Source organism: Nyctibius grandis, chromosome 5 (assembly GCF_013368605.1).
Source record: "Nyctibius grandis isolate bNycGra1 chromosome 5, bNycGra1.pri, whole genome shotgun sequence".
NCBI classification, from domain to species: Eukaryota; Metazoa; Chordata; class Aves; order Nyctibiiformes; family Nyctibiidae; genus Nyctibius; species Nyctibius grandis.
In genome coordinates, this window is record NC_090662.1 from 14,269,313 (window position 1) to 14,293,806 (window position 24,494).

The 24,494-nt window shown below is 41.6% G+C and overlaps 1 protein-coding gene across 4 annotated transcripts in view; it reads right to left on the reverse strand.

Annotated features, from left to right (window-relative positions):
- RSBN1L (round spermatid basic protein 1 like) overlaps window positions 1–21,747 on the reverse strand; it is a 54,177-nt gene extending 32,430 nt beyond the window's left edge. For 2 of the 4 annotated variants that reach the window (XM_068401649.1, XM_068401645.1), the window contains exons 1-2: window positions 21,092–21,747; window positions 8,489–8,602 (exon numbers count right to left, since the gene is read on the reverse strand). In XM_068401649.1, the coding sequence (XP_068257750.1) occupies window positions 8,489–8,602; window positions 21,092–21,728 (751 nt within the window). In that variant the 5' untranslated portion in view covers window positions 21,729–21,747. The remainder of the gene's footprint in view (window positions 1–8,488; window positions 8,603–21,091) is intronic. The other 2 variants (XM_068401648.1, XM_068401647.1) reach the window with 1 other exon arrangement.
- Window positions 21,748–24,494: the final 2,747 nt, after the last annotated feature.

Sequence of the window (24,494 nt, forward strand, 5' to 3'; positions counted from 1 at the left end):
GCTGCTATTTGGCTAGAAATATCTGCAAGACAACGGAGTTACAAAACTTGCACTTTTTACATAAATTGGAAGAAAGGAAGTCTGCGTTCATTCTGTTCATGCATGCACATACTCGGCAATAACAGAACTACCTCTGAACAACCTTTAACCATCTTCTAGGCAAGTCAGGCCTTACGTACCACAAATACTTCTGCCACTGCATATATCTATATGATAGGTAGACCTTCCAAGGTAACTCAGTAAATTTATTTCTTATGGTGTCACAATATCGCTGTCACTCGCAGCACAGGACCTGTTACTAAGGACTGAGATTCAGAACTGTTTGAACTTTATGCAAGTAAGCCAATGCTCTGTTATTACTAGATGATACGTACTTGTAATTTAAATTGATGCTGGACAGCCTGAACTGTGGTAACTACAGATTCCTTCCAAGTGTGAGTTTTTATAAGAAGAAAACTCAGAAGTTACCTGAAGTTTATTTTACGTTGAGTTTTGTCCATGAGATCATTTGATCTGAAATTTTACACGAGCAGAGGCTACAAAGCTTTTACTTCACTCAGTTGTTTCACCGGGTGCAGTGCTTTTCAACTTTGAGGTCACAGCCCCCAGAATTATTAAGGGAGGAACTTTAGAAGTTTAAAAAAACCCCCACACATTAATAACAACACTGAATTGGTTTTTCCCCCCAGTTTTCTAGCTGACAGCTAGTAGGAGGAAGGGACAAACATTTTTAACTACAGCCAGTAATTAAAGACAGTTTTCACTTCCTCACTTTAGGTGAACTCAGTCACCAACATTTAACAGAGCTGACAAGCACTCGGTATGGAGTAAGAGCACAGAGGAAAGAACATCAATGCAGAGGACCCTAAACAGGGACCACATTTCCTAGATTTTTTTCAACTAAACAGGACTGGAATACAGCATCTTACTCCTTGTTCTATGGCACATGAAAAGTCACAGCAGTATCAACCAGCAGCAGGTATACTACTTGTTCTGCTCTGAGAGATCAACCTGGCCATTCCTGTCATCAGCTACAAAACATTATTTAAGTCTTGGCTTGGTCGTGTACCAACTATCTCCTACGGCAATACTATGAGATGCTCTGTCTGGTACTCTCCAGCAAGGGGACAGGTAAGAAGTAACCTCCAATTAATGATCTTCACCTTCTTCCCACAGTCCCACATGGCCAGACACATGACTCGCATTTTCTCGCATTCTCACTGCAACTCAGACTAAAGCTACTGGCATATTAGAAACTTATGATGACTCAGCTCTGCTAAAGCTCTTCAGGCTGAGTCTTTAAATAGTCAACACAGAAATCCCAGTTCAAACCAGAAGTGTCTCCCTGGATCTTCTAATGAGTTTAAAGTTCATAACCACAAATAACTAAAAACCAGGTCAGAACAGGAGCAGCCAAGACACCATTCACCAACCAGTAAATAAATAAAATATGAAGTCATAGAGAGTACAAGTGTTCTTGAAGACATTGTCACTCACAGTAGCAAAAAAGACCCAAAAAAAACCCAAAAACCAGCACCAACAAAAAAAGCCAACCAGCACAAGAAAAACCGTAAAATGCCTTTTAGATCCTAAAAAGCCCTCAAGTTTGTACCAGCCAGATATTTAAATAATAGGTGACAGAATTTTATATTCTTATTTTAACATAATTTATCATAATGCATTACAAATTTACCTTTATATATTATACAATAAATATAATTTATATAATAATTTGATGAGTTAATGAAAAACATTACGAAATAGTTCAAAAGGATTGGAACAACTGACTTGCTAATAAAGTTAAAACATGCACACGGAATTCTGAACAGACGCAAAATGCACATAGTCACTCCGCAAATAAGAAGAATGAGCAAGATCAACTGCCACAAGTTGAAAAGCTAATAGATCATATTCTGGAAACAAACATAACTTCAAGGTGTCTCAGTACACAGCCCAGGAAACAAACTGACAGCTTTCTTGTTCTGTTTATAGGCTTGAAAGCTTGAATATTAAGTGTCAGAAGAGTCAAGCCTAAAATACATCAAATAATCCTATTTTATGTTGTCTCAGCCCTCCTGGAAGCTGAACAGTCAACAACCACCTCGAAAACAGCTATTCAAGATTTTCAGAAAGCGATGCTTATAGGCATACAAACACAGGATGTGATAAAAGTTGCTACAAGGATGTATGTTGACTTCTACTATGTTTAGCTCATTAGGATAGCTCTTACCCATCAGAGCCATGCAGGAAGATCCTAACATGCCTCCTCTCCTATACCCTTTCCAACAACTGCACTTAACGTGAAAGCTTCGATGGGATGTTGTAAGATAAGCAGAGACTTATGAAGTGATGAATAAAAAATATAAAGCTCTAAAATATTTTCAGTTGATTCTTCTACAACAAACTGTGTGAAAATACAAAGTCTGCAAACAGTCACTGGAGTCTGGTCACTTGAGTTACCACATTAAATATATAGCTAGATAAAATCATAGACTACCTATTTTAGGTATTTTATAAAAGTATTTTAAGAAGCAGCAACCTATTAATCCTTTCATACTTCTAAATCTCTACTCTCCAAATAAATCAACATCCAAAATAAAAACCATAACAGAAACGATTCTATGATTCTAAATCCCACTTAGACTGAAAGGAAGGATAGAAACTTGTGGAAAGGGAAGGTGTAACAGAAGATTTCTGTTCAAAATTATAGGTCTGATTATGAGAGCAAGAATTTGTAACAGGAGTCATGCAGGACACAAAATTTTTGTGCATTTCCACATGTTTGGATCTTAAAATACACCATAGGGTGAGAAAGTGCTGATTTAATCATCTTAATGCAATGAGGCCCTCCACTTCAAGCAGCAAACACACTCCTTTACCAGCACCCTACCATGGAAGAAATTTAAAGACAGCAGAGTAACCCACATAGAACCAGACCACTTTTCCGAACTGACCATCACAGTATTTTAATTAATCTGTGGCATGGAAAGTAGAAGTGAAACCCACTTCACATATACCATACAGTCACAGAGTAGGAAGGAAATATTTTGTGTGCACTCAGCCTAGCAACTTACCTAAAGACATTTACTAGCAATAAGCCAGAGGTAGAAACACTGTTCTCAAAGGAAGAGCTCTTATAAATGTAACAGCATTGTCATTATCTCTGAAGTCTTATCTTTGAATTCCTTGTCTTTGAAATAAAGTAATTAAAAAACCTACAATTATTTCCACAGTCTTCACCATAAAAAAGAAGTTCCAAACAATACATGTGCATATGCCACACACAGCTTAACATAATTTGTACCCACAGCCTTCAGATCAATATTTCAGATCTCTTCCAATCAAAAAGGGGAAAAAAAAAAAAAACACACCAAACATATGGAAACCTTTTAACCTGCATAGATTTTGCAGGCAGCAGTAGAAAAAGACAAGACTTTGGTTTTTTATTGAGGTACCAGAAGTCTTTGTTTCAAGCCTCAGACCCCCACCTCCAGCAACACACAATTCAAAGCTATTACAGCACAGCTCTCCCTCCAGCTGCCACCTGCTGCACCCCAAAGCAGCACGTGCTGACAGTGTCTCACCCTGCCTGGGCAATAGCAGAGACTGCACCAACTCTCCAGCACTGTTGGTTTCTTTTTGGTTCTCAGCAATTTGTGTAGCCAACTGAATGCACCAGCTGAGCAGGAGTAACAGAGGCAGCAGCAACTTTAGGGGTAGAAATGAATCAGTCATGTAAAGGCAGGGGTAGGAACCAAGAGCAAGCAGCAGCGAAGACATCTCCAGAAAACTTGGAAAAGTGATCCACTGGCTAGACAAAAGGTAACCAAATGATTTAATGCATTCTTTCTGAAAAATGTTTGAGGCCCACCAAAACTTAGAAGAGCTCTGCTCTCAGTGATCTCATCGCACATATCCTACCTGTATTTTACATCTGTGTTTCACTCTATACTCATATATTTTAGTGGTAAAAGTTGATAACTTGGTGCACAAGGACTGTGAAGCCAAGTCAGTATTACAAGCAAATCGGTGTGGTGGGTTGTGAGCCCTGCACTCTCAGTTCAGTCTTTCCCATCCCCTCAATGTCCCATCACCTAAAGTGCACCGCACACAAATCCTTCAGCATCTTCCCTAAAGACACAAAGACAAAATGCAGTGGATGGGAAAAAGCATGCAGTATGCCCCAGAGGTAGGTCTCGTCTTAAATATAGCAATTTTATAATTACTTCTCTGCAAAACCCATCTATAAAAAAGGTTCATAAGAACATACAATTAAATGTCATCTCTCCCAGAAGAATTAAAAAAAGCTTTAGAAAACAATTTGTACTTAGATGCTCATACCAGCATGATAAAGACGTTCATTCTCCCTTCTTCCCTGCATTTTGGCATTCCATAAACCAAGGCATTTAATCTTGCAGAAACACCACTAAGAATTTCTCCTACTTCATTTTTAGAAATTGCTGTGCTCTGATACAAATAATGAGAAAAATAAGACTGACTTTTCTTTTTAAAGGGAGAAGACAAATGGGACTGTTTACAAATAAGTCTATTAATCCTTTTTCTTTTGCAGGAACTCCAGTAACTCTCAGCCATGTCACACTGCTGTGAATATTTTTTTGTATGAAACTTTCTGTTTCTAAAAGGTAACTGTTTCATTATGCAGATTTTTTGAAAAGCAAGTTTAAATCACTTATATTTCCTGAGTTTTTAACAATATGCATGTGCAAAGAAGCTTTTTTCCAGGAGCTGAGCTCTTCCTTCCATATAACAGACTGAGAAAAAGCAGCAATTATACAGCCTTACTCTACAGAGAATACATCTGCAAATGCAAAAGGATGACAAAAACACCTTTTTGTTCTAGATGCATAAGAAAAGCCATCAGGCTCCCTGAAAGAGACAAACACATTTCCTTTAGCAGCCTCAGGAACTGCAAAAATACCCTGTTTAAGACTTGCCCTTCTCCAACATGTGCAAGTTCTATCATTGCTTTCTACAGAACGGCAATCCAAGTTTCAGCAGATGAACAGTTTACGTCTCTAAGCTTCCTACTGTAAGTAAACTCTTCTCCATTCAGCTCAAAGCACCAAAATCTGGCTTATGCACCAACTCTCCCTCAAATGGCATCAGTCCCTCAGTACTGACTTCTTCTGTAACTAGCCACCTTTTATCTCAGGCAGCTAGTTTAACTGTCTGAAGGAGCAGAGGTAATAGAGGTAACAGCCTACCTGATTTCAATGAAAGCAAGTCACAAACATAATTACAAAAAAAAAAAAAAACACGAAACACTAAATATTCTCAACATAAGAAGAAAAGCATTCAGCAGATGGTCAGAATAACATACAACAAGATATATATCTAATGCCTAAGCACATGGAGCTGTTGGAGTGAGTCCAGAGGAGGGCGACGAAGATGATCAGAGGGCTGGAGCACCTCTCATATGGAGAGAGGCTGAGAGAGTTGGGGCTGTTCAGCCTGGAGAGGAGAAGGCTCCGGGAAGACCTTCTAGCAGCCTTCCAGTACCTAAGTGGGCCTACAGGAAAGCTGGAGAGGGACTTTTTACAAGGACATGTAGTGATAGGACAAGGGGGAACGGCTTTAAACTGAAAGAGGGTAGATTTAGATTAGATATTAGGAAGAAATTGTTTACTGTGAGGGCGGTGAGACCCTGGACCAGGTTGCCCAGAGAAGCTGTGGATGTCCCCTCCCTGGCAGTGTTCAAGGCCAGGTTGGATGGGACTTTGAGCAACCTGGTCTAGGGGAAGGTGTCCCTGCCTGTGGCAGGGGGTTTGGAACGAGATGATCTTTAAGGTCCCTTCCAACCAAAACCATTCTATGATTCTATGAAGTAAGCTGTCTTTAAGAGACCAGCACTGTAGTCTCTTAAACACAAACACAAAAACAAACCCAACCACAAAACCAAAAACCCAAAGAAAAGGAAAGTAGACTAGTTCCAAACCTTTGTTCCTAAGCCCACACAGTGAATTCTGAGCTCAGAATGAAAGGGCTTGGAGCTTAACTGCTGTTCCACAGGAAGAAGGCAGCCTTAGATGAAGAGTTAGTAATGTCTGAGAAGGTCACAGAGGCACTGACCACTGACACATACAAGAAGTTTCATGTTAAAGCACTTCTGCCTTTGCTCTCTTGCCCTCAGCTCCCAGGACGTAAAGCTCAATCAGCAGAAGGAATCTGGAAAAGTTATACAAATGTCACATCACAAACAAGCACATCCAGTCAAGATTTCTGGAGGCCCACAGAAGACATCCAGAGCTGCTGTTCTCAACAGGATACAAACCCCCTGCAGGGGATCTGTCCGTTCTCAAGAGCTGCTCTCCTGACAGACTCCCTTCCTTCCCTGAAATAGGGGTCAATTTTGCAGGATACTGGCAAACCAAACATAGCCTCTACAACACACTTCCCACCAACATCTTAAAGAAAACATAGAACATGAAACTTGACTGATGACATATTAGATCTCTTAAACAGGGATAAGGCACCTAATACACTTGTAGCACTGCTCTCTGTGAGAATAACCTATCCTGCTGCTCAACTAGCTCAGAACAGCAGAGGTGTTCTAATATAGCCCCTGTGCATATGCTTTTTTATATTAACTTGAAAATAAAGCACCATTCGAGGCCCAATATCCCCATTCAGTATCATTTACTAGATCTGTGTATCAAGACTTGCAGTCTTGCAGCTTCCACCTCATCTGCTGAATGTCAACAGAAATAGGACACAGTAAAAAAAAAAAAAAGGCTGGTATGCAAACAAAACCTGAAGAACAAAACCTGAAGAACTTCACTGTTGAGGCAGTTAAGTGTTGCCCAGTATCTCAACCACCAACTTCCTTTCATGCTCAAAGACAAGCCACATCTGTTCTTTTCACAGGAAGTCACCAGCTTACACATTCCTCATGGTCTGAGCTGATACCTTGAGATCTGATCAACATGGCTTTTAAGCTGTCATAGTTGCTAATACAGTTACTTGGAGCTGTACACAGAGTATAACATGTGATGTAGTAACTACAAGGTTCCATGCCTCTGACTTCATCTGAAGGTGTTAAAGATAATGTTTTGTTTTGGGGGTTCCAGTTTTTTGTTTGCAAATGAAATCCTACAGCAGACAAGATAACAGAAAAATATATCAGGAATTTGTTCCTAACTTAAAAAGCAGAGTCTAAAAATCACAGATTAAAAAAGAATATTTGCTCTACTTAAATAACCAACATCCTCACAGAAAAACTGATGCAGTATGATGTAGATAAGTGAAGAGTGAGGTGGATCAAGAACTAGCTTAACTGCTCTGCTCAGGCTGATCAGTCCCAGCTCTCTCAGCCTTTCCTCATAGGAAAGATGCTCCAATCCTTTCACCATCTTTGGCTGTGTGATGAACTCTCTCCAGTGAGTCCATATCTTTCTTGCACTGGAGAGCCCAGAACTAGACACAGTACTCCAGATGCAGTCTCAGCAGTGCTCAGTAGAGGAGAAGGATGACCTCCCTCAACCTGCTGGCAATGTTCTGCCTAGTGTGGCCCAGGATACTGTTGACCTTTTTTCCATGAAGGTGCACTCCTGGCTCACGGTCCGCTTGTTGTCTGCCAGAGCTCCAAGGTCCTTCTCAGGAAAGCTGCTTCCCAGCTGGTCAGCCCCTAGTATGTACCAGTGCTTGGGGCTATTCTTCACCAGATGCAGTGACAGGGCAAGAGAAAAAGGCTATAAACTGAGATAAAAGAAATTCCTTTTCAACATAAGACGACAACACTTCTACTGCAAGAGTGGTCCAATACTGATACTGGTTGTCCAGATTGTGGAGCCTCCACCCTTGGAGACAGAGAGTCTGATAGTTCTGGGCAACCTGCTCGAGTTGACCCTACTCTGAGCAGCGGCATTGGACTATATCCCTTCCAACCTCAACTATCGTACAATTCTAAGATTCAGTGGATGCACAAGCAAGTGTGAGAACATGATTTTAATTACATTCCATTACAGTAAATGAAGTTGAAGAAATTAGCCAAAATTAAGACTGCCTGCTGCACATAATTTTTTAGTATTTGACAAAGTTCCTGAATTATAACTCCTCAGTTATTCAGTTTTGTGCATTTAATGTTAGATATAAAGTGCGACATGGATTCATTTTTTTTCTCCACAATATATAAAATGATAACCTTCTTCAGTAACTGCAGAGAAGATGTAGGTATCATCAATATTATTTCTTGAATACTGATGGAATATTGTATATTGTATACAATATACCCGAAGTACTGTATGAGCAACATTGTGGTGATATTTTTAATCTCCAGTACCTAACAGTTGACAAAAAAAAAAAAGACAACATTTATAGTTAAGTTTTAATTTGTAACCCTCACACCAATTAATCAGGGAAAACAGCATTTAAGTTAAATGAAAAACATAGCATTAAAGCTCAGCATCCAGCCTAATCACAAAGATTTTCAAGCACTAGAATGAAATACCACGATATAGTTTGAACCTACCTTTCTGCAATAATTTGACCTCTCCATTTTCTTTCTTGATTTCATTCATTATTTTGTGCTTCTTCTTCTCTTTTTGCTTCTTTTCCCTTTCTTTAATTTTGTCTTTGATTTGAGCTGAAATGCAAATATTTTACAATGAAGTAGGAACAGAAAACTAATCGTTGCATGCACGTTCCATATTACTCTTACGTAAGCTCTATTAAGAGGATAAAAGGAGGAGTTACAAGGAAATCCCAGTACTTAGAATATGAAAAGCTAATATTTATCTGTTGCGTAATCCAATCCAAGTTTATTTACCTCAGACAGGTTTTGTTTCTGTTATGTTAGAACTGTATACAACAATTCAGCATGTTAACTGTATACAGTTTACAGATTTTTGCTTACTCCTCCTACCCTCTGCTCTGTAATTGGCTCATTTCTTGAAATTCAAGTTACATGCACTAGATAAGAAATGGGGAAAAAGAGTAAGGTTTGTATTTTCCTGGGTGCACATATACACTAGAAGTCTCACATAACTGTCTCCACATAGTCTAAACTTAAAGGCTTTTGCAAGTAGCTTGGAATGAAGACTTAATTTGTCAGCTGCAAAATCTTTCACATTAAGTTCACAGGCTACACTAATGTATTAATAGCAGTTAGATGTAATTAATAGAGACACACAAGATGTGTCGTATTTGCACAGCAGTTATAATGCACTGGTGCTTCCCTTGCTTACCTACAATCAGCTTACCTGAGCAGTCTCACTATTCATCTACTTTCTTGTCAAGTCACTCCAGGTTTTTAAACCGTTGTCATACAAAAGCAGAGCCTTTAGGCGTGCTTTCTACATGAAAAAATACTAGACCCAGAGGAATTCATAGTTTCAAGGAGTAATCTTTTCAAGCCGAGTTTAGATTCACTTTTGAGGCCAAGCATTTAGAGAAGTCAAATTTGACCAGGCTTAGATGCACTGCAGCCAGTACTTCATGCCTAGTTTCTTGGCCTGTAGCCAAGTACCTGCTCCAAGGGTTTACCGGGCTTTTTAACCTCTGTAGGGAAAGAGGAAATCTCATTTCGAGCTTCTACACAATGTTATGCTTCAGAACGCTTTCTCAATAATACAGCTGAGAGACTATCCTCATGTTTTATTTATGGCACTTGCGTTATAAACCCCATGTGGAAGCAAAGAGAAATCCAATTACTTTCCCTCAAGCATTCACATAAAATAGAAGCAGGAGGTATCTTCACTAGTACCAAATCAGAAATATTCATCAGAACAAAATCAAAGAAAGCCTTCAGTTCTAGAAGGTAATATAGTGTCCCATGACCAAACTATTTATAAAGCATGTTAGTAGTTAAACAAAAGGTGTAAAGGGTCAACAGTCATCCACATAAATGAATACTGTAACAACAGCTCCACAGCATTCATATCTTTCCTTTTAGGAGTTTGCTAGTAAGGCTACAGAACTTGAACCCTAGCAGTCATTAGGATGAAAAATGTATTTTTGGAAGAGCCTAAGAAATAAAATAAAAACCAAAAGAGATGGCAATTGAGATATGTCTGTTGTCTATCCACAGATCGAGATAAACAGTGAGGAGAGAACAAACTATGCTGACACAAAAATAGTAAGGAATAAGACAGCTGTGCTTAAAACTGTCTGGAAGTCTTCGTTCTAAGCAACTGAAAATCACATCCAAGAACAGCCTTCTAACGGTTCAATGAGAAGGGATGACAACGCAGATCCATCTGTACAGCAGACAATAGAATCCAAACAAGTTTTCCTAAGCAACACAAGCCTGTACTTTCTAGGAATACGTTAAGCAGACAGGAATCTTCCTCTCCAGCCTGCTTCTCCCCCAAAAGAAATCCCCAAATTGTAAATCCCCTGCAACTTAAGAGTATAAAGTAGGAAACAAATTACACAACAGCAGTTTAAGTAACACTCTGAAAGCAGACACTCACTCCAGCAAGCAGGCATAACACCAGGCTTGACTGCCTGAATGTCAATTCAGTGCCTTGACCTGCACTGAATGTTCAACTCAGCCAGGATTATAATTACCATGGGAAGACCTAGATTTTATCTCAACATTTGCATACTGTTAAGAGGCACACTTGACTTCTGCTATCACTTACGAATCAAAGACTGAAGAGCATATACAAATGCTGAGCCTTGTTGAAAGGGTAAGAGAAATACTGAAAGAATCCTTTATTGCAGGCTCATGAATAGCATCACAGGCCAATGCATCTTCCAGTTTTGTCAGAAGCAACACATAAGTAAGGGCAGAGAACAAGCTGAAACCTTTTAAAAAGCCTCTAGTTTATTTTCACATCTAGCAGGCAATTAGCAGCGTCAATGGTGAGACATTCCAGACAAAAGAAACAATGGAAGTGTCCTGTGACCTCCTCTAGCAACAGCCACAAGCAAATCATACCCGAAGCAATTGCAAATACAATGTAATCGCAGCTGAGGAAGGTTTGAAATAAATTAAACTTAACTATTTCCCTTTTAGAAATCACAGTACTACAACAAAACCAGTGCACAGCCTGGGGCAAGTAAAGAACAGTTGAGAATCCCCATTTATACGTACAAATTCTCAGGTTTCCTCCCTCAAAGCCCACAGAACAGATAAGCAATAGATAGTAGTGTTCTCCTTAAAAAAGCATACATAAACATTGAAATAAAGGCGAAACATAATATAATAAAAAAATCTATGGCGAAATGAGAGTCATTCCATGGATTAACACTTGGGTCTTAATTCTCAGTTCAAATGTCTTCAGTTTATGAGTAAAAATAAGTATTTTGTAGTCTGGCTGGCAGAACTCAAACATAATTCTCAAACAAAATTCTGCAGATTATTCTCCACGGGATGCAGAGATAAAAATTAACCAAATTGTTTTAAGATTGAGTTTACTATATAATCCATTGCAACTTAGCTATGCTGGCTCTACAAAGTCAGTAAATTTAGAAGCATCCAATAGTCATTACAGTAAATAAACGTGATTAAAATATGCCTATGGCACAGATATCTAACAAGGAAGTGCAAGTGTAATTCTCCAAGTACAATCTCCATACTAGCTGCTGCCACCATATGATGCTGCCCAATAAAGTTGATACAGTTCAATACAGACTTTCCAAAACACCACAGGTCAGTATTTCTCTGAGTGTCTTCTCTAATATAATGTATGAATCCCCTCCAGCCACACATAATTTCAGTCCACAACATGAAAATTCTTCACAAAAATTCCTCTTTAAAACAAATGCCTCCAACATTAAGCAATTTACAACCTATGTGTCGTAGAATAAATAACCAGTAAGTGAGGTTGGCAAGGGAAAACAAGACAAAACTTGTTCTGTTGAACAAATTAAGAAAACTTGGAACACTCTTCTATAGCTTTCTTGAGGTTTATCAGTAACAGCTACAAAACCTTAGGTGTCCACTTCATTTGTAGGGCAACAGCATCTCAAAGTAGTAAAAGGTAGAGAGACGTTTATAGTACTCTTTCCATGTCCACAGAATATTCTGCAATTAGCTTTCACCAATACTAGTCCCAGCAAATTTAAAAAAAAAAAAAAAAAAAAACACCACAAAAAAAAGGCTCGAGCTGCAATAGGGAACAGGATGAAATGAGGCCCCAGGGAAATACCGAAACCCAAATGGTCAGTGATCAGGACAAGAGAACATCAAGTACCAACAGCTATTATGTCCATATGTTGCAGCACTGCAATTGCCACTGGAATAGTTTCAATTTTCACAATGACAAAAAAACCTGAAGCTTCATAAAAGCAATTAACAAATTTAAGTTTCAGATGCTAATGAGGAGATCATTTGAGTTCAAAGTAAGGTGAAGGAGTAATTTGACCCAAACAGGGAAGACAAGTTTTAATAAACAGGTCTTCATTCTAAAAAAACAACATACATAGACATACCAGTGACTAGAAGCTAAAGTCTGACATCCCCAGTCCATAAATGATCATATTACAGTTCCTTTTTCTTGGTAAACAAAGGCACAAGTTAGTCACAGGAACAACTTACCAAATAGTTCTGGTCCATTAGTGGAACTTTTTCCACAAGGGTGTGGGTATTTTGTTTTGGTGTGTATTTGTTTGTTTGGTGGTGGGTTTCGGGTTTTTTTGGGCAGGATTTTTAAAGAAAGTCCTAGTCTAAATAAAAGGTTAATTAAAAAAAAGGAATAGGCACAGCATATGTTCTGCAGGAAATCACAAAACCATTTATAGTAATCCTTTCAAAATTCATCAGCATTATGCAATATTTTTAAGTGAAGCCACCTAAGCATATTTACATTTCAATAACTGTTCTTCCATTTTAGTAGATATTAAAAAAAAAATCCAGCAATATAAACTTCAGTTTTATTTAAGCTGAGTTATTTACTCTTTGCCTTTTAACAAAGTTGCTCTGGTAAGGGATAATCAAAAGATTGGTCAGGTACTGAATATGAGGATTTGTCTAACATTTCATCTGTTTTGTTTTTTTTTTTTTTTGTGGGTGGTTTTTTTATTATTAGATCAAAACAGACAAAAAAATTTGCTCTTATGTCTGCTCGATTTTGAAAAGGAAGAAAATATAAAATCTTTAAAGTTGGTATCCTGATTCTTCAAACAGAAGAAAAAGTCAATCATGATGCCATGAATCACATCTGAAGTGACAGAAAAGAATACTTAATAGCCATATAAGATAACAAAAAAAAGATTCAATGAAATAAGTCTCTCTGGGAAAATACCAGTTCCTCTACCACAGATTTAAACTAACACTTTGTTTTATCAGCAAGTCACTCAGACCAAAATCCTTACCTTAAAATCATCCAAACCCCTAAGCAATGCACTCGCTCTCAACTTGGCCAGAACACAGCTGGATGACTGTCTCTGTTTCTACTCACTGTATTGTACTGAGACAGCCGATAGCGATTTCTCCTTAGCCCAATGCTTACTACTGCTGCAATAGCTTCCTTGTGACATTCAACACCCAAAGAAGTCAGTGGTCCTCAAAACATTATCTTACTGTTCATTTGATGAATTTTAGGGACTAGCTCCAAAGAGCAGACGATATATTTTAGGTCTCTTCACATAAAAACACAATGGAAAATACGGATTAAACAACTACATTAGGGACAATTATGACTAAAACACAGTAATTATTACAAACTTTTCATACATACATACAGACGTTATTGTAGCGTAGCAACCCTTAGAGTCTTCTCACATCATCGCTTATCATACTACGTGCTCTTCCTGTGCACACACAGACTTCCTATTCCTTTATGTACCTCTAAATACACAAAACTAAAAGCCAAAAGTTTGAAGTAATTTGTATCCCAGGGTAAAGACGGAAGAACCTTGTATCTTTTAATGAAGTTTTTCCCCTATCAAAATGCACTTTTGTTTTATATGCTTTTGACAGAGAAATACACTGCTCAGGAAATAACTGGTCACAGACTAAATAGGATTTGTAAATACTCCCTACTAGGGTTACAAAAAAATTCCAAGCACAGTAGGAATCGGCAATGGAAGGTCCAGTAAGAGTTACGCTCGCTCTTTAGCTTTCAGCTCTGCTGCCTAAAGAAAAAAGGTCTCTATTATTATAAAGTTATTTTTCACTCTACTAAATAAGCCAATGTCATGTGCAAACTTTCTAAAATACAGAGTTCTGTAGGAATAAGTATCCCTGTTTGGAGGAAATACAACACGCAAGGAATGAAGAGATTTCTAGATGTCTCATTCAAGTTCACAATATGAATGTCAGCATAAAGTCCATATTCTTCAGTCTTAATGTCATAGAAACAGTACACCCATGAATGAAATGCAGCAATATAAATGCAGTATATTAAAAGAAGTGCTATACACAGACAGGAAGAATTCCATTATGAAGAAGCGTTCCACCTCACCTTCCTAAATGGTATCTGAAGAATGTTTTCACTTTACAGTGAATCCACATGATTAAGTGAATTAATTCAGAGTGATAGGCATACTTCCTCCTCAAATCCAAAAGCTTCTACTTTTTCTGGATGTTGGGTTAAATACATAAATAAAAGAAACTGAATACCTACTGTATTTATAAGGTAAACAGCCATTTACAACTAAAGGCTATAGAAAAAGGTTTTTGTTTCCTAACTAGGTAGATACCTTCTCATAGTGACTGCAGTTGTTTCCTAAGTAGTAAATAAAGGAACACAAATTCATAGACCACACCATTTAGATTTCAGAAATTTAACCAGATCTTTGCCTCTGTTGCAAGATTTCTACAGACAAAAAGCTAAATCGAGTGCGCAGAGAATGAGTCAAGTGGGAAATGCTCTGTAGCGGATTATGTGCAACATTGTTGCTGTCACATTGTGAAATTTGCACCTTGAAGCCAATGCAGGAGCTGGAGCAAGTCCGTTTCAGCACTGAAGGAGATGAGCTTTACAACCCTGTTGGATGCCAAAAACTGCAGCTGCTTTGCATCAGTTTTCCAGATGGTAACCCACATTAGTAGTCAGTCATAGATTATGTTCAAAGTATTCTGCCTCTCTCTACTCCCTTTGATTTAAGGGCTGTCACTGCACATCAGGCAAAATATTTACAAACTACTGCTAACGGACACCATGAATACGGTTAACACCAACAGTACTGTAACCGAAGGGAAAGGGGAGGAGGAGGGGAGTACAAGAACATGAGTCACCGTTCCTTCCATTGGCACTCCCCTCCCTTTATACAAATACCCATAAAAATAAAACCTCAAGAAGCCATGTTTGTCTGGTTAAGCAGATACATGAAGTACATTTAACACCACTGCGTTAACGGTTTTGACACCTGCACTTTTATTAAGTTATACAAGGTACACTGGAGAGCAGGCTTCCTGACTTAATGAACATGAAAAAACCCACACAGTATTTCTGAGACACCCACCCCCAAAAAAAAAAATCATGATAGCTTTCTCATTCCAATAATCAGGAATATTTGGCTGACATCTCTTTCAGTAATTAAAGTTTAAAATCCAAGATATGACTAAAGAAATCCCCTTACCAGGTGAGAACATTTCCCCAAGCCCTCCAGTGAATGGGAAGGAATATGGATCCCTTTCAGAATCAAAACACTTCCAAGAAATTTAAATCTAATCTTTGCAAATCCTCTAATCTTTGCACTTCTAAAGGAGACCTTCTACGTGCAGAACTGAATGAGTCAAGTTTAAGCTCAAGCACTGGGGAGTTGCATCAGAAATCGGTAGTGGAGAACGTGACAGCTGCAAACAAGGCCTCTGCGAGAGGTTTCAGATCTGATGCTTCAGCCTACTGATCTTGTTTCAACTAAAAAAAAAATTATTTATTATTCTACTACCAGAATAAGTTTCTGCTGCATAAATTATACACAGAGCTGGATTCTGGGGTACAGGAAGGGCTTGGTCTGTTCTCCAGCTTAGAAAATGAAATATTTTGTTCTGTCTAGCAAAGCTTCATGGTTATTTCATACAAACGAAAAGGGGACAGGGTCCCTCGGGAGAAAGATACACTCGTCCAAATTCATCTCAACGTTGGATGTTTATGTTAATTCACTATCAGCTCTCAAAACTAAACCGCATATAAATCTCCAACACCCAAAGAAATTTGAGAAGTCCCTCTTCCTCTTGTACACCACAATTAAAACCCTGAACACTTTCTAGACATTGCTGATTACAGTGGGGTATCTAAATAGAAATATATTAAAGAATTCAGAAGAGAGTAATCAAGAGGCTTCACAAGCATGAAAATGACTGAGGAATTTAAGGAGTTTGGTGGGGGCGGAGTGAGTCAAGCCATGCAGTACAGAAAAAAATGCAAAGGAAATAGAAGTAAACAGAAGGAGGAAATGTTTAGCAGAAGAAAAAAAATACAACCTAACTAGCAAGATGCATGGTCCCAGCTCTAAAGAAGGGGAAAAGAAGATCTAAAGCTTTCTCCAACCTACTTCGGTAAGTCAGACTACGAAATGGGCATCCCTCTGTATGCAAACCAAACTTAACAAGCCTGAAAAGTGCAATTTCTTGAAAGGTTAAAATCCAGAAGTGTCATGCAGCTCAAAGCAACAAAGTTAACAGAAGAATCACTGATAAATGCCCACCTGAAATCTGATCTAATCTATCCTTCAAAGACAGCAGGAGAAAGAAAGGGGGAAGAAAAAAAAAAAAAAGACTAGAAATAAAAACCAAGAGCTACAGTACCATGTTTAGCTTTCTTGCTCATACCAGGAACCCTCATCTGCAAGTTAAAAATACCAGTCTCATTTTGTAGTTCCTAGCACACTAAGGTAATCTTATCACGAAATGGATCATTGAAGGAAAAAAAATTAAAGGGAAAGGGAAACTGTACACAGAAACGGCAAGAAAAACAGAAAAGATGGTTCATGCATCCAGATCACACCTCACAGAAAGTCTGTGGACCAAAACAAAAAACTTTGGGCAGGTGTCATCTGATGAAGTGGGGAGTGGCTGAGCTGAGCTTTGCACTGTTAAGAAAACAATTTCCACTATGAACTGCTCGAGCAGAGTATCAGTTAAATGACTAACTGACTTGGTATAGTCATAAACTGGAACGCCAATCATTTCCGTCAGATTTACACCGTGTTTAAAAAAAATAGTTACACAACTTTTAATTCCACTATCAGAATGTATTTGACAAGTGAAATTAAAGCTTATTTTAAGCAGCTTAAACCTCGTATCTGCATGATAAATCATGCATATGGCAAAATGGTCTTCCAGGTTGTCTGCATGCTGGATCATCATCTCAGAAGGGTTCACTCAATCCCATTCACTTAACTGAAACACAAACTGTAAGGCCTAGTTATGACTCTGCAAGTTAAAGGTCTTTCCAATGAATTAAAAGACCAGAAAAATCTGTAAATGAAGACTTGTTCAAGGAAGAAAACGCAAAAATTTAAAAGGGCTTTAAATGCATCACTCATCTTGGCTATAACCAAGCTTAACATCTTCCTATCACTTAGGAAAGAAACGTGCCTCAAAACGAGGCTCTCTTACCTAGTAACCACTATTGCAAGCAAAGGACAAACTTCAGCTCCTATCATCAGCTTTTCTGAATGGTAGGTGAAAAAAACTTCTCAGTTGCCTCCTCAGTGTCAATATCCCTTATCACCATCACAGTAATTAAACTAGAATTAGGAAAATGCTATTGGTACTACTCAAAGTCCTATGAGGACAGTTTTCCCAGTACAGATCTCACATTCATTCACTCCGCATCACTGCACACCCTGATCCCCTGTATTATCTTGTCTACACCACAATCCCAGCAATCTCACGAGACAAATGTTGCCATTCTTCCCTCTGATCCCCCTAGCTTCATTCCTCATTTTCTTCAGTACCAAGGTCTGTGCAGGCCCTCCCTCTCTCTCACCAGGGTAAAGCTTTTTCTTCTAGTGTCATAACTGCTCTACGTAGCAGAGTATACACCCAGCTCACCAGTTAGGAACATGGCTCGTCCCAATTCATGGACACTGGCGTCCTTATCGGCACAAAGTTTAATTGGGAATTCCACTCCATCCCAGGTACCCATGTGCAATGCATCTCCACTTCGGCTGCGAAGAGGAGGATGGAGTTTTTCCATCTTCAGAGCCTCAAAACAATCAAGGAAATCTCACCCATTCCACCTGCTTATCTTTTGATAATTTTGCCTCTTTAGAGACTTCTGCACCTCTAGTCTCATCTGCACAATTTTCTGGCAGGTGCAACACTGATATATGTATCAGTGCTGAATGCTATGAGAGAAAAACAACTGACACTGTCAATTCCATGTTGCTGCTCATTTTCCATTAACACAAAAAGGTTGTCCCACTGCAGACTCCAGGAAAAGGGGGACTGCACTTGCCTGCAATATGCTGATTTTTAGAAAGCATTACCAGCTGCATATATGACAGACTCGTCTCATTACACCTACAGGGGCATGTTTTATTCCTACTTTGCCCCTACATATTCTGTGTGTGCAAGCCTCTCAGCTTTTATTACACAAAATGCTCTAAATTTATGAAAAGATTTTCACGCTCCTATCCTACCCTTCCTCTAACCTTCCTTGCCTTTCCTACAGCACCTACATATGTGTCTTTTGCCCCAAAACAAGATCAGAATCACCTTCCTCTTACACAGCTTTTGCATGCTATTTCCTCCCTCTTTCATGTCAATATCTCAAATTCACTCATTCCACATTCACTCATTCACTGCTGCAACAAGAGTCCCTATGGTATCTTCTTCTAGTCTGACATAATCCCAGCAATCCCAATACACAAGTTCTGCCTGTTCCACCCTCCCACCCTAATATATCATTCTTAGTTTTCCTCTCTACTTAGGATTCTGCATTCCACCCCCCTCCCCGTCATTCTTTTCTCCCGGCATCATAACCGCATTTCTCCTTTCCTCTCTGAAAAGTAAATTATTCACAGGATTAACAGCACAAACCTGTTCTTTAATCTACAGTCAAATACAGAACCACTTTAAAAAGGCTGGCTGCTCTCAGCAGAAGATTCAGTGTATCCCTCACTTTCTTACAGCATTCTCTGCAGAAATAAACAATTTAATGAATATAAAGTTTTTCATTTCTATATGAAAACAGGCCACAAAATTTTAGCTACAGAAACCAAACAGAAATCTGGAGACCTAGATGCCATACAGGCATCATTTGCCTTGGAAAATGTTATTTGTTGCCTGTACTTAGGTTTTCAATAAATAAATGAAAAGTAAAAAGATCTGTTCTGAGCAAACAGCAACTAAAAAGTCAAGTACTTGTGCCTGTCAGCATATAAGTTCTGATAAAACATCCTTTCCAGATGTAAGGTGCAGAATCTCCTCTTTAAAGATGAATCACTGCTTCAGGGAGTGCTCAATGAACAATTATTCAATTGACACCATCAGTGTCATCATTTCTTTTACCAATGTGTAAAAAAAAAACCATTTCATCCTGTTACTGTAACATTGTGCTCAGGGATTTATTAACATGATTGTGTAATACTGGTAGGACACTATGACAATCTGAGTGAATATGGTTATTGTTTCCATAGCTTTGCTAGAAGGATATTGGGTGAGTTTCTTAGCGGCTATCCTTGAAGACAAGAAGGCTTCATCAACATCAAACACATACTGAGTATCATTTCTGTAGACTTTCCCTAAGTCATCTTTTGGACAGAAACAAGAAAAATAACCCTAAAATGAAATAACTGAAAGCACTGAAATGACATACTTAAAGCCCACTTGTACACCAGCAATCGAGATCCCAAGAACCAAATGAATCGTGCAACATGCTGACCAAAAAGAACAAGTAATTTAAAAAAATACTCAAAGGTAAGTGAATCAGAGACCTAAGATATCAGTGGAAAATGCAGTAAGGCAGCTAGACAATGTAATCAATAGACAAAAAGGCATATTGATCTTAATAATTGTTCTCTACAAGCTTGGCTCATCCTTTTAAGTACAGGTATAGACCACAGTCAAAGTCACCCAAGCCTACATAACAGCTATAATTTATCTTTCCTTCGAAAGAAAGGAAACTTGCTTAAACTAGGTAATGGAGTGCATGTTTCAAGTTCTTCCTATTTCAATGTAAATGCAAAAGCATCAACATCTGGTTTAAGGTCACTGGAGACTGGAAAAGCATACACTGGAAACAAAAGCATATATTCTTGTATTGTCTTCATATATTCACGTATTGTTTTTTCCTAAGCATCTACTCTTGATGGCAGTCAGCGAGAATCTAAGCAAGATTCTACCCTAACATCTTGTCTTACCTGGTATGGTCATTTTTGTCCAGCCCCATTAATAAACTAACCCAGCACTCCTCCCTTTCTCCCGAAGGCCTCAAGCATTTCTTGGAAGATTTTAGCCCAGTAATCTTCAGGAAATAAAGCAAACCTGAAGCAACAACTAAGTGACATTTCAGCAGTCTAGGTATCTAAATTTTAACTGCATGCTCTATAGCACTCGATGACTTAGCCTGTAAAAATTAACAGCCTAATAAATGAGATAATTTGAGATTTAATTTTAAAATTGGGGGGTTTTTTGTAACGTGTGGTCTTCTCCATTTTTTCCCACCACAATGACAGAAATTCAGTTTTGTTCGCAGATCTCTAGTAAATTACCAGACACCCTTATTTCCCTAATAGGTAAGAAAACCTAAGGCCTCTGGCAGCTTCTAGCTGACGCCATCGCTAATTCCACACCCCCTTTTTTGACAGGATTGACGGCAGACTAAGCCGCCACTGCCTTCTCCACGAACTTACACAACGCCAGCGGTCTCCTAGCAGGCGGCCCACAAGCCCAGGTACCCCCGGCTCTGTGGAGGGCCGGGTGGAGGGGGCAGGCAGGTAGGGCCCCCGTGAAGCAGCGCTGCCCCGGGCCAGCGTGCCGGGGCGGGGCGGGGGGCAGGCAGCCATTCTAACGGCTGGACCCGAGCATCACAACCATTTCCTGCTCCCTCACGGCAGCTCCGGGCACCTTCACGTACTGCACCGTACCCACCCTGCCCAGCCCGGGCCGGCTGCCCCTTCCAGATCTCCGCCAGCCTTCACCACCCCTCCTCCCAGCCCTCCCTTCCCGCCCCTCAGCCCCTGAGGCTGCGGGCAGGGAGCGATCCCCCGCGGGCCGCCCACCCCTCACCTTTCGGCAGCAGCAGCTTCACCTCTCCGTTCTCCTCCCGGCCTGCCGCGCTCAGGCCCCCGCCGCCATCTCCCACCGCCGCCACCACGGGCAGGGCCCCGTGCTTCCTCCTCTCCTTGTCCCGCTTTTCCTTGGGCCTCTTCGGCTTGGCGCTCCCGCCGCCTGCGCCGGCCGCCCCGCCGCTACCGCAGCCTCCCGCCTCGACGGCCAGAGCCAGGCGGTGCCGGTGGTGGCGGTGCTGGTGTTGCTGGTAGGAAGAGGAGGGGGAGGCGGACGAGGGCAGCAAAACGGCGGGCGACAGCAGCTTCCGGGGCAGTTGAGAAGGGAAAGCGAAGCCCCCCGCGCTCCCGGAGGGGCCAGAGGGGAGCGCGGGGAAGCCCCACGCCGCTGGGTTGCTGTAGCTCGGCACGACCGCTGGCAGCGGCAGCTTGCCGCTCCCGCCGTTGCCGCTGCCACCACCGCCCCCTTCACCGTTGACGCGCTTAGTGCCCTTCAGGCTCCTCTCATCGGCTCCTTTCATCTTCTTGGCGGCTGGCTGGGACCCGCGGGAAACCTTCGCGTCCGGGGCCGGCCTGGCGCCGAACGGCTCTTGCTCGGGCGACGCCGCGCCACGAACGGGGCTCGGCGGCTCCGCCATTTTGGGCTCCTGCTTCTATTTACTCTCGGCTCGCCTTAACCGACAGAACCGGGAGGGGCGGGAGGGCGCCTCCGCCTCCCCCAATGGGAAGGGGAGGCGCCGGAGAGACAGCGGGATGGACCAATCGCAAAGAGAGGAGGGGGCGGGCTCTCAGGGGATTGGGGGCGGCGGGCTCGGATGAGTGCGCAGTCGGAGAGCGGGGGCGAGCGGAGGGAAGGGGAGGGGGCGTTGCTGTCGGTGCGGGCGCAGCGGCTGGGGGACGGGGACGGGGACGGAGACGGAGACGGGGACGGGACCGGGACGTGGGGCCGGTCCCGGTCCCCGTCCCGGTGCTCAGCTCCGGCGGGTGTGGCGGGAAGGGCCCCTCGCGCCGGGGGGGGGCAGGGCAGGCAGCCGCCCCGAGCGATGGCTGGGCCGGGCCGGACCACAGCGGCCGGAGGGGAGAGGCCCGGGCCTGAGGGGCCGCGTCCTGGGGAGCCGCTTCGTCGGAATCCGGGCGGTCAGGCCGTGGCGCGTTCCGGCGGGTCCCGGAGGCGGTAGCCCGCCGGGAGCTGGTTTTCTTGAATTCTTCAGGTTTTGGGGTTCCCCGCTGCCGCCTGGCGCTGCTGGGTGCGGGGAGGGCTGAGGGGAGCCCCGCGGGCTGTGTCCTTGGAAAGGCTTTTGTGTAGAAATAGGGCAAGTTTGGGACAGCGCCTGTCCCGGGAGGCTGCACTGGCGGTGCCCCTGCGGTGATGCAGCCGATCCTCAGGAGACGCTACTGCGGCGCTCGGGATAAGCCTGTCCCGGAGCTGCCAGGGTTTGTTCCCATCGACGCGTTGTGTACAAGGCTGAGGATGCACCGGCGCTGCTGGCTGAACCCCGGTGTTCCACACCCTCCCCAATCATCAGAGAAAGCTTAAGGCCTGGAAGCTCCCATGGGCCTGATGGGAGGAAGGCAAACGCTGCAAAGGTTTGCTGCTGTGTGAGGTGCTGTCCCGGCAGAACAGTACGATGTTAGTCTCTGACACCCGACCACTGCTGCAGCCGAGAGATTGCACTGCTGCTTCCTCCAGAGCAAAAGGCAGCATGGCATATAACGTGGGGTTTATTGCCACAAAGAGCCCCCCCAACCATGCCTTTGGCATCTACAGCTGCCATAGCCGCTGTTCGCGTGCAGACTGGAATTCTCCCAAGACCGAGGGTAGGTGGGAATGGTCACAGCAATAAACAGAAGGTGAGCCCTGGTTTCCTGGAGTGTTTGCATTGCAGGTCTCCTACTCCCGTCACTCCTATCTGCAAGTCTCCTTGTTGCAGTGAAAAGAAGAGAGTAGCTGCCACATCAAATTGCTCTGTGAAGTTTTGTGTATGATATATTAGCAGACAAGGTTTCGAGATTACATTTTTTTTTCTTCACAAACTATTTTCATTTGAGCTGCAACTGATGAGCCTCAGAATAAGCCTGCTCCTAGCACTCTGGCTATCTCCTTCATTTCATTTTTTTGCAAATTGTAAACTAGGATAAATTTGGTTCAATGTTATCTCAACAGCAGTGAAGAATAAATTTTCTATATCCAGACAACTCTGCTTAAAGGATTTTTTCCTCAGATGATTCAAGTTTCACTACTGTGAGAGTATATCCTCAAACTGTATTTCTGGGCATGATGGGGAAAATGGCATCTGCATCAAAGCACAGGAAGAACATTTCACAGTGCGTATTTGAGCAGTAGTCAGCTAACATCCAATCCCAGACTGAAATCCAGGTACAAATCTACCTGTATGTACGTAGAATGACATAACTCAAATAGGCCTGTGAGTACGAAGGCCATCTTCAGCTCCCTCAGAAAGTTGTTACTTGTATCAGTAGGTGACAAAAACCTATGTGTTTTAATACATCTAGAATGAGAAATTTTAGGCACCCTGTGGCACTGTCTCAACCTTGCAGGCTTTACAGCCCTGTACGTCTTCTCTGCTGGCATTGATACCAAATCAACAGTATGTTAAGTTCATTCAGTAACCTGATACACAGATAAGCCACAACTGTATTTTCACACTTTTGGGGGCTTTGAAAAACAGAACAGCATTTCCTGAGGGCTTTGATCTTTAACTAGAGTAAATGCTAGGGCCTGCTTTTGGTCCAAGAAACTTGACCACAACCTCTATGACATGCTGATGTCGCCTAGGAGTGCATCACTTTTCTCCATGCAGCAGGCTTAGCAAGATTTATTTGCTAATTAGGCTAGATAGCTGTCTAAATAGCTGAGTATCTTCAAACAGGCACTTACATTAATGTAGTTAATAATGAAGACAAATCTTCATATTTCTGAACTTCTTATTGGACATGCTGGATGTCTAAAAAACTGCATGGAATCATAATCATAGAATCATAGAATGGTTTGGGCTGGAAGAGACCTTAAAGATCATCTAGTTCCAACCCCCCTGTCACAGGCAGGGACACCTTCCACTAGACCAGGTTGCTCTAAGCCCCATCCAACCTGGCCTTGAACACTGCCAGAGAGGGGGCATCCACAGCTTCTCTGGGCAACCTGTGCCAGTGTCTCACCACCCTCACAGTAAACAATTTCTTCCTAATATCTAATCTAAATCTACCCTCTTTCAGTTTAAAACCGTTCCCCCTCGTCCTATCACTACTTGCCTTTATAAAAAGTCCCTCTCCAGCTTTCCTGTAGGCCCCCTTCAGGTACTGGAAGGCTGCTAGAAGGTCTCCCTGGAGCTTCTTCTCCACGCTGAAGAGCCCAAACTCTCTTAGCCTGTCTTCATAGGAGATGT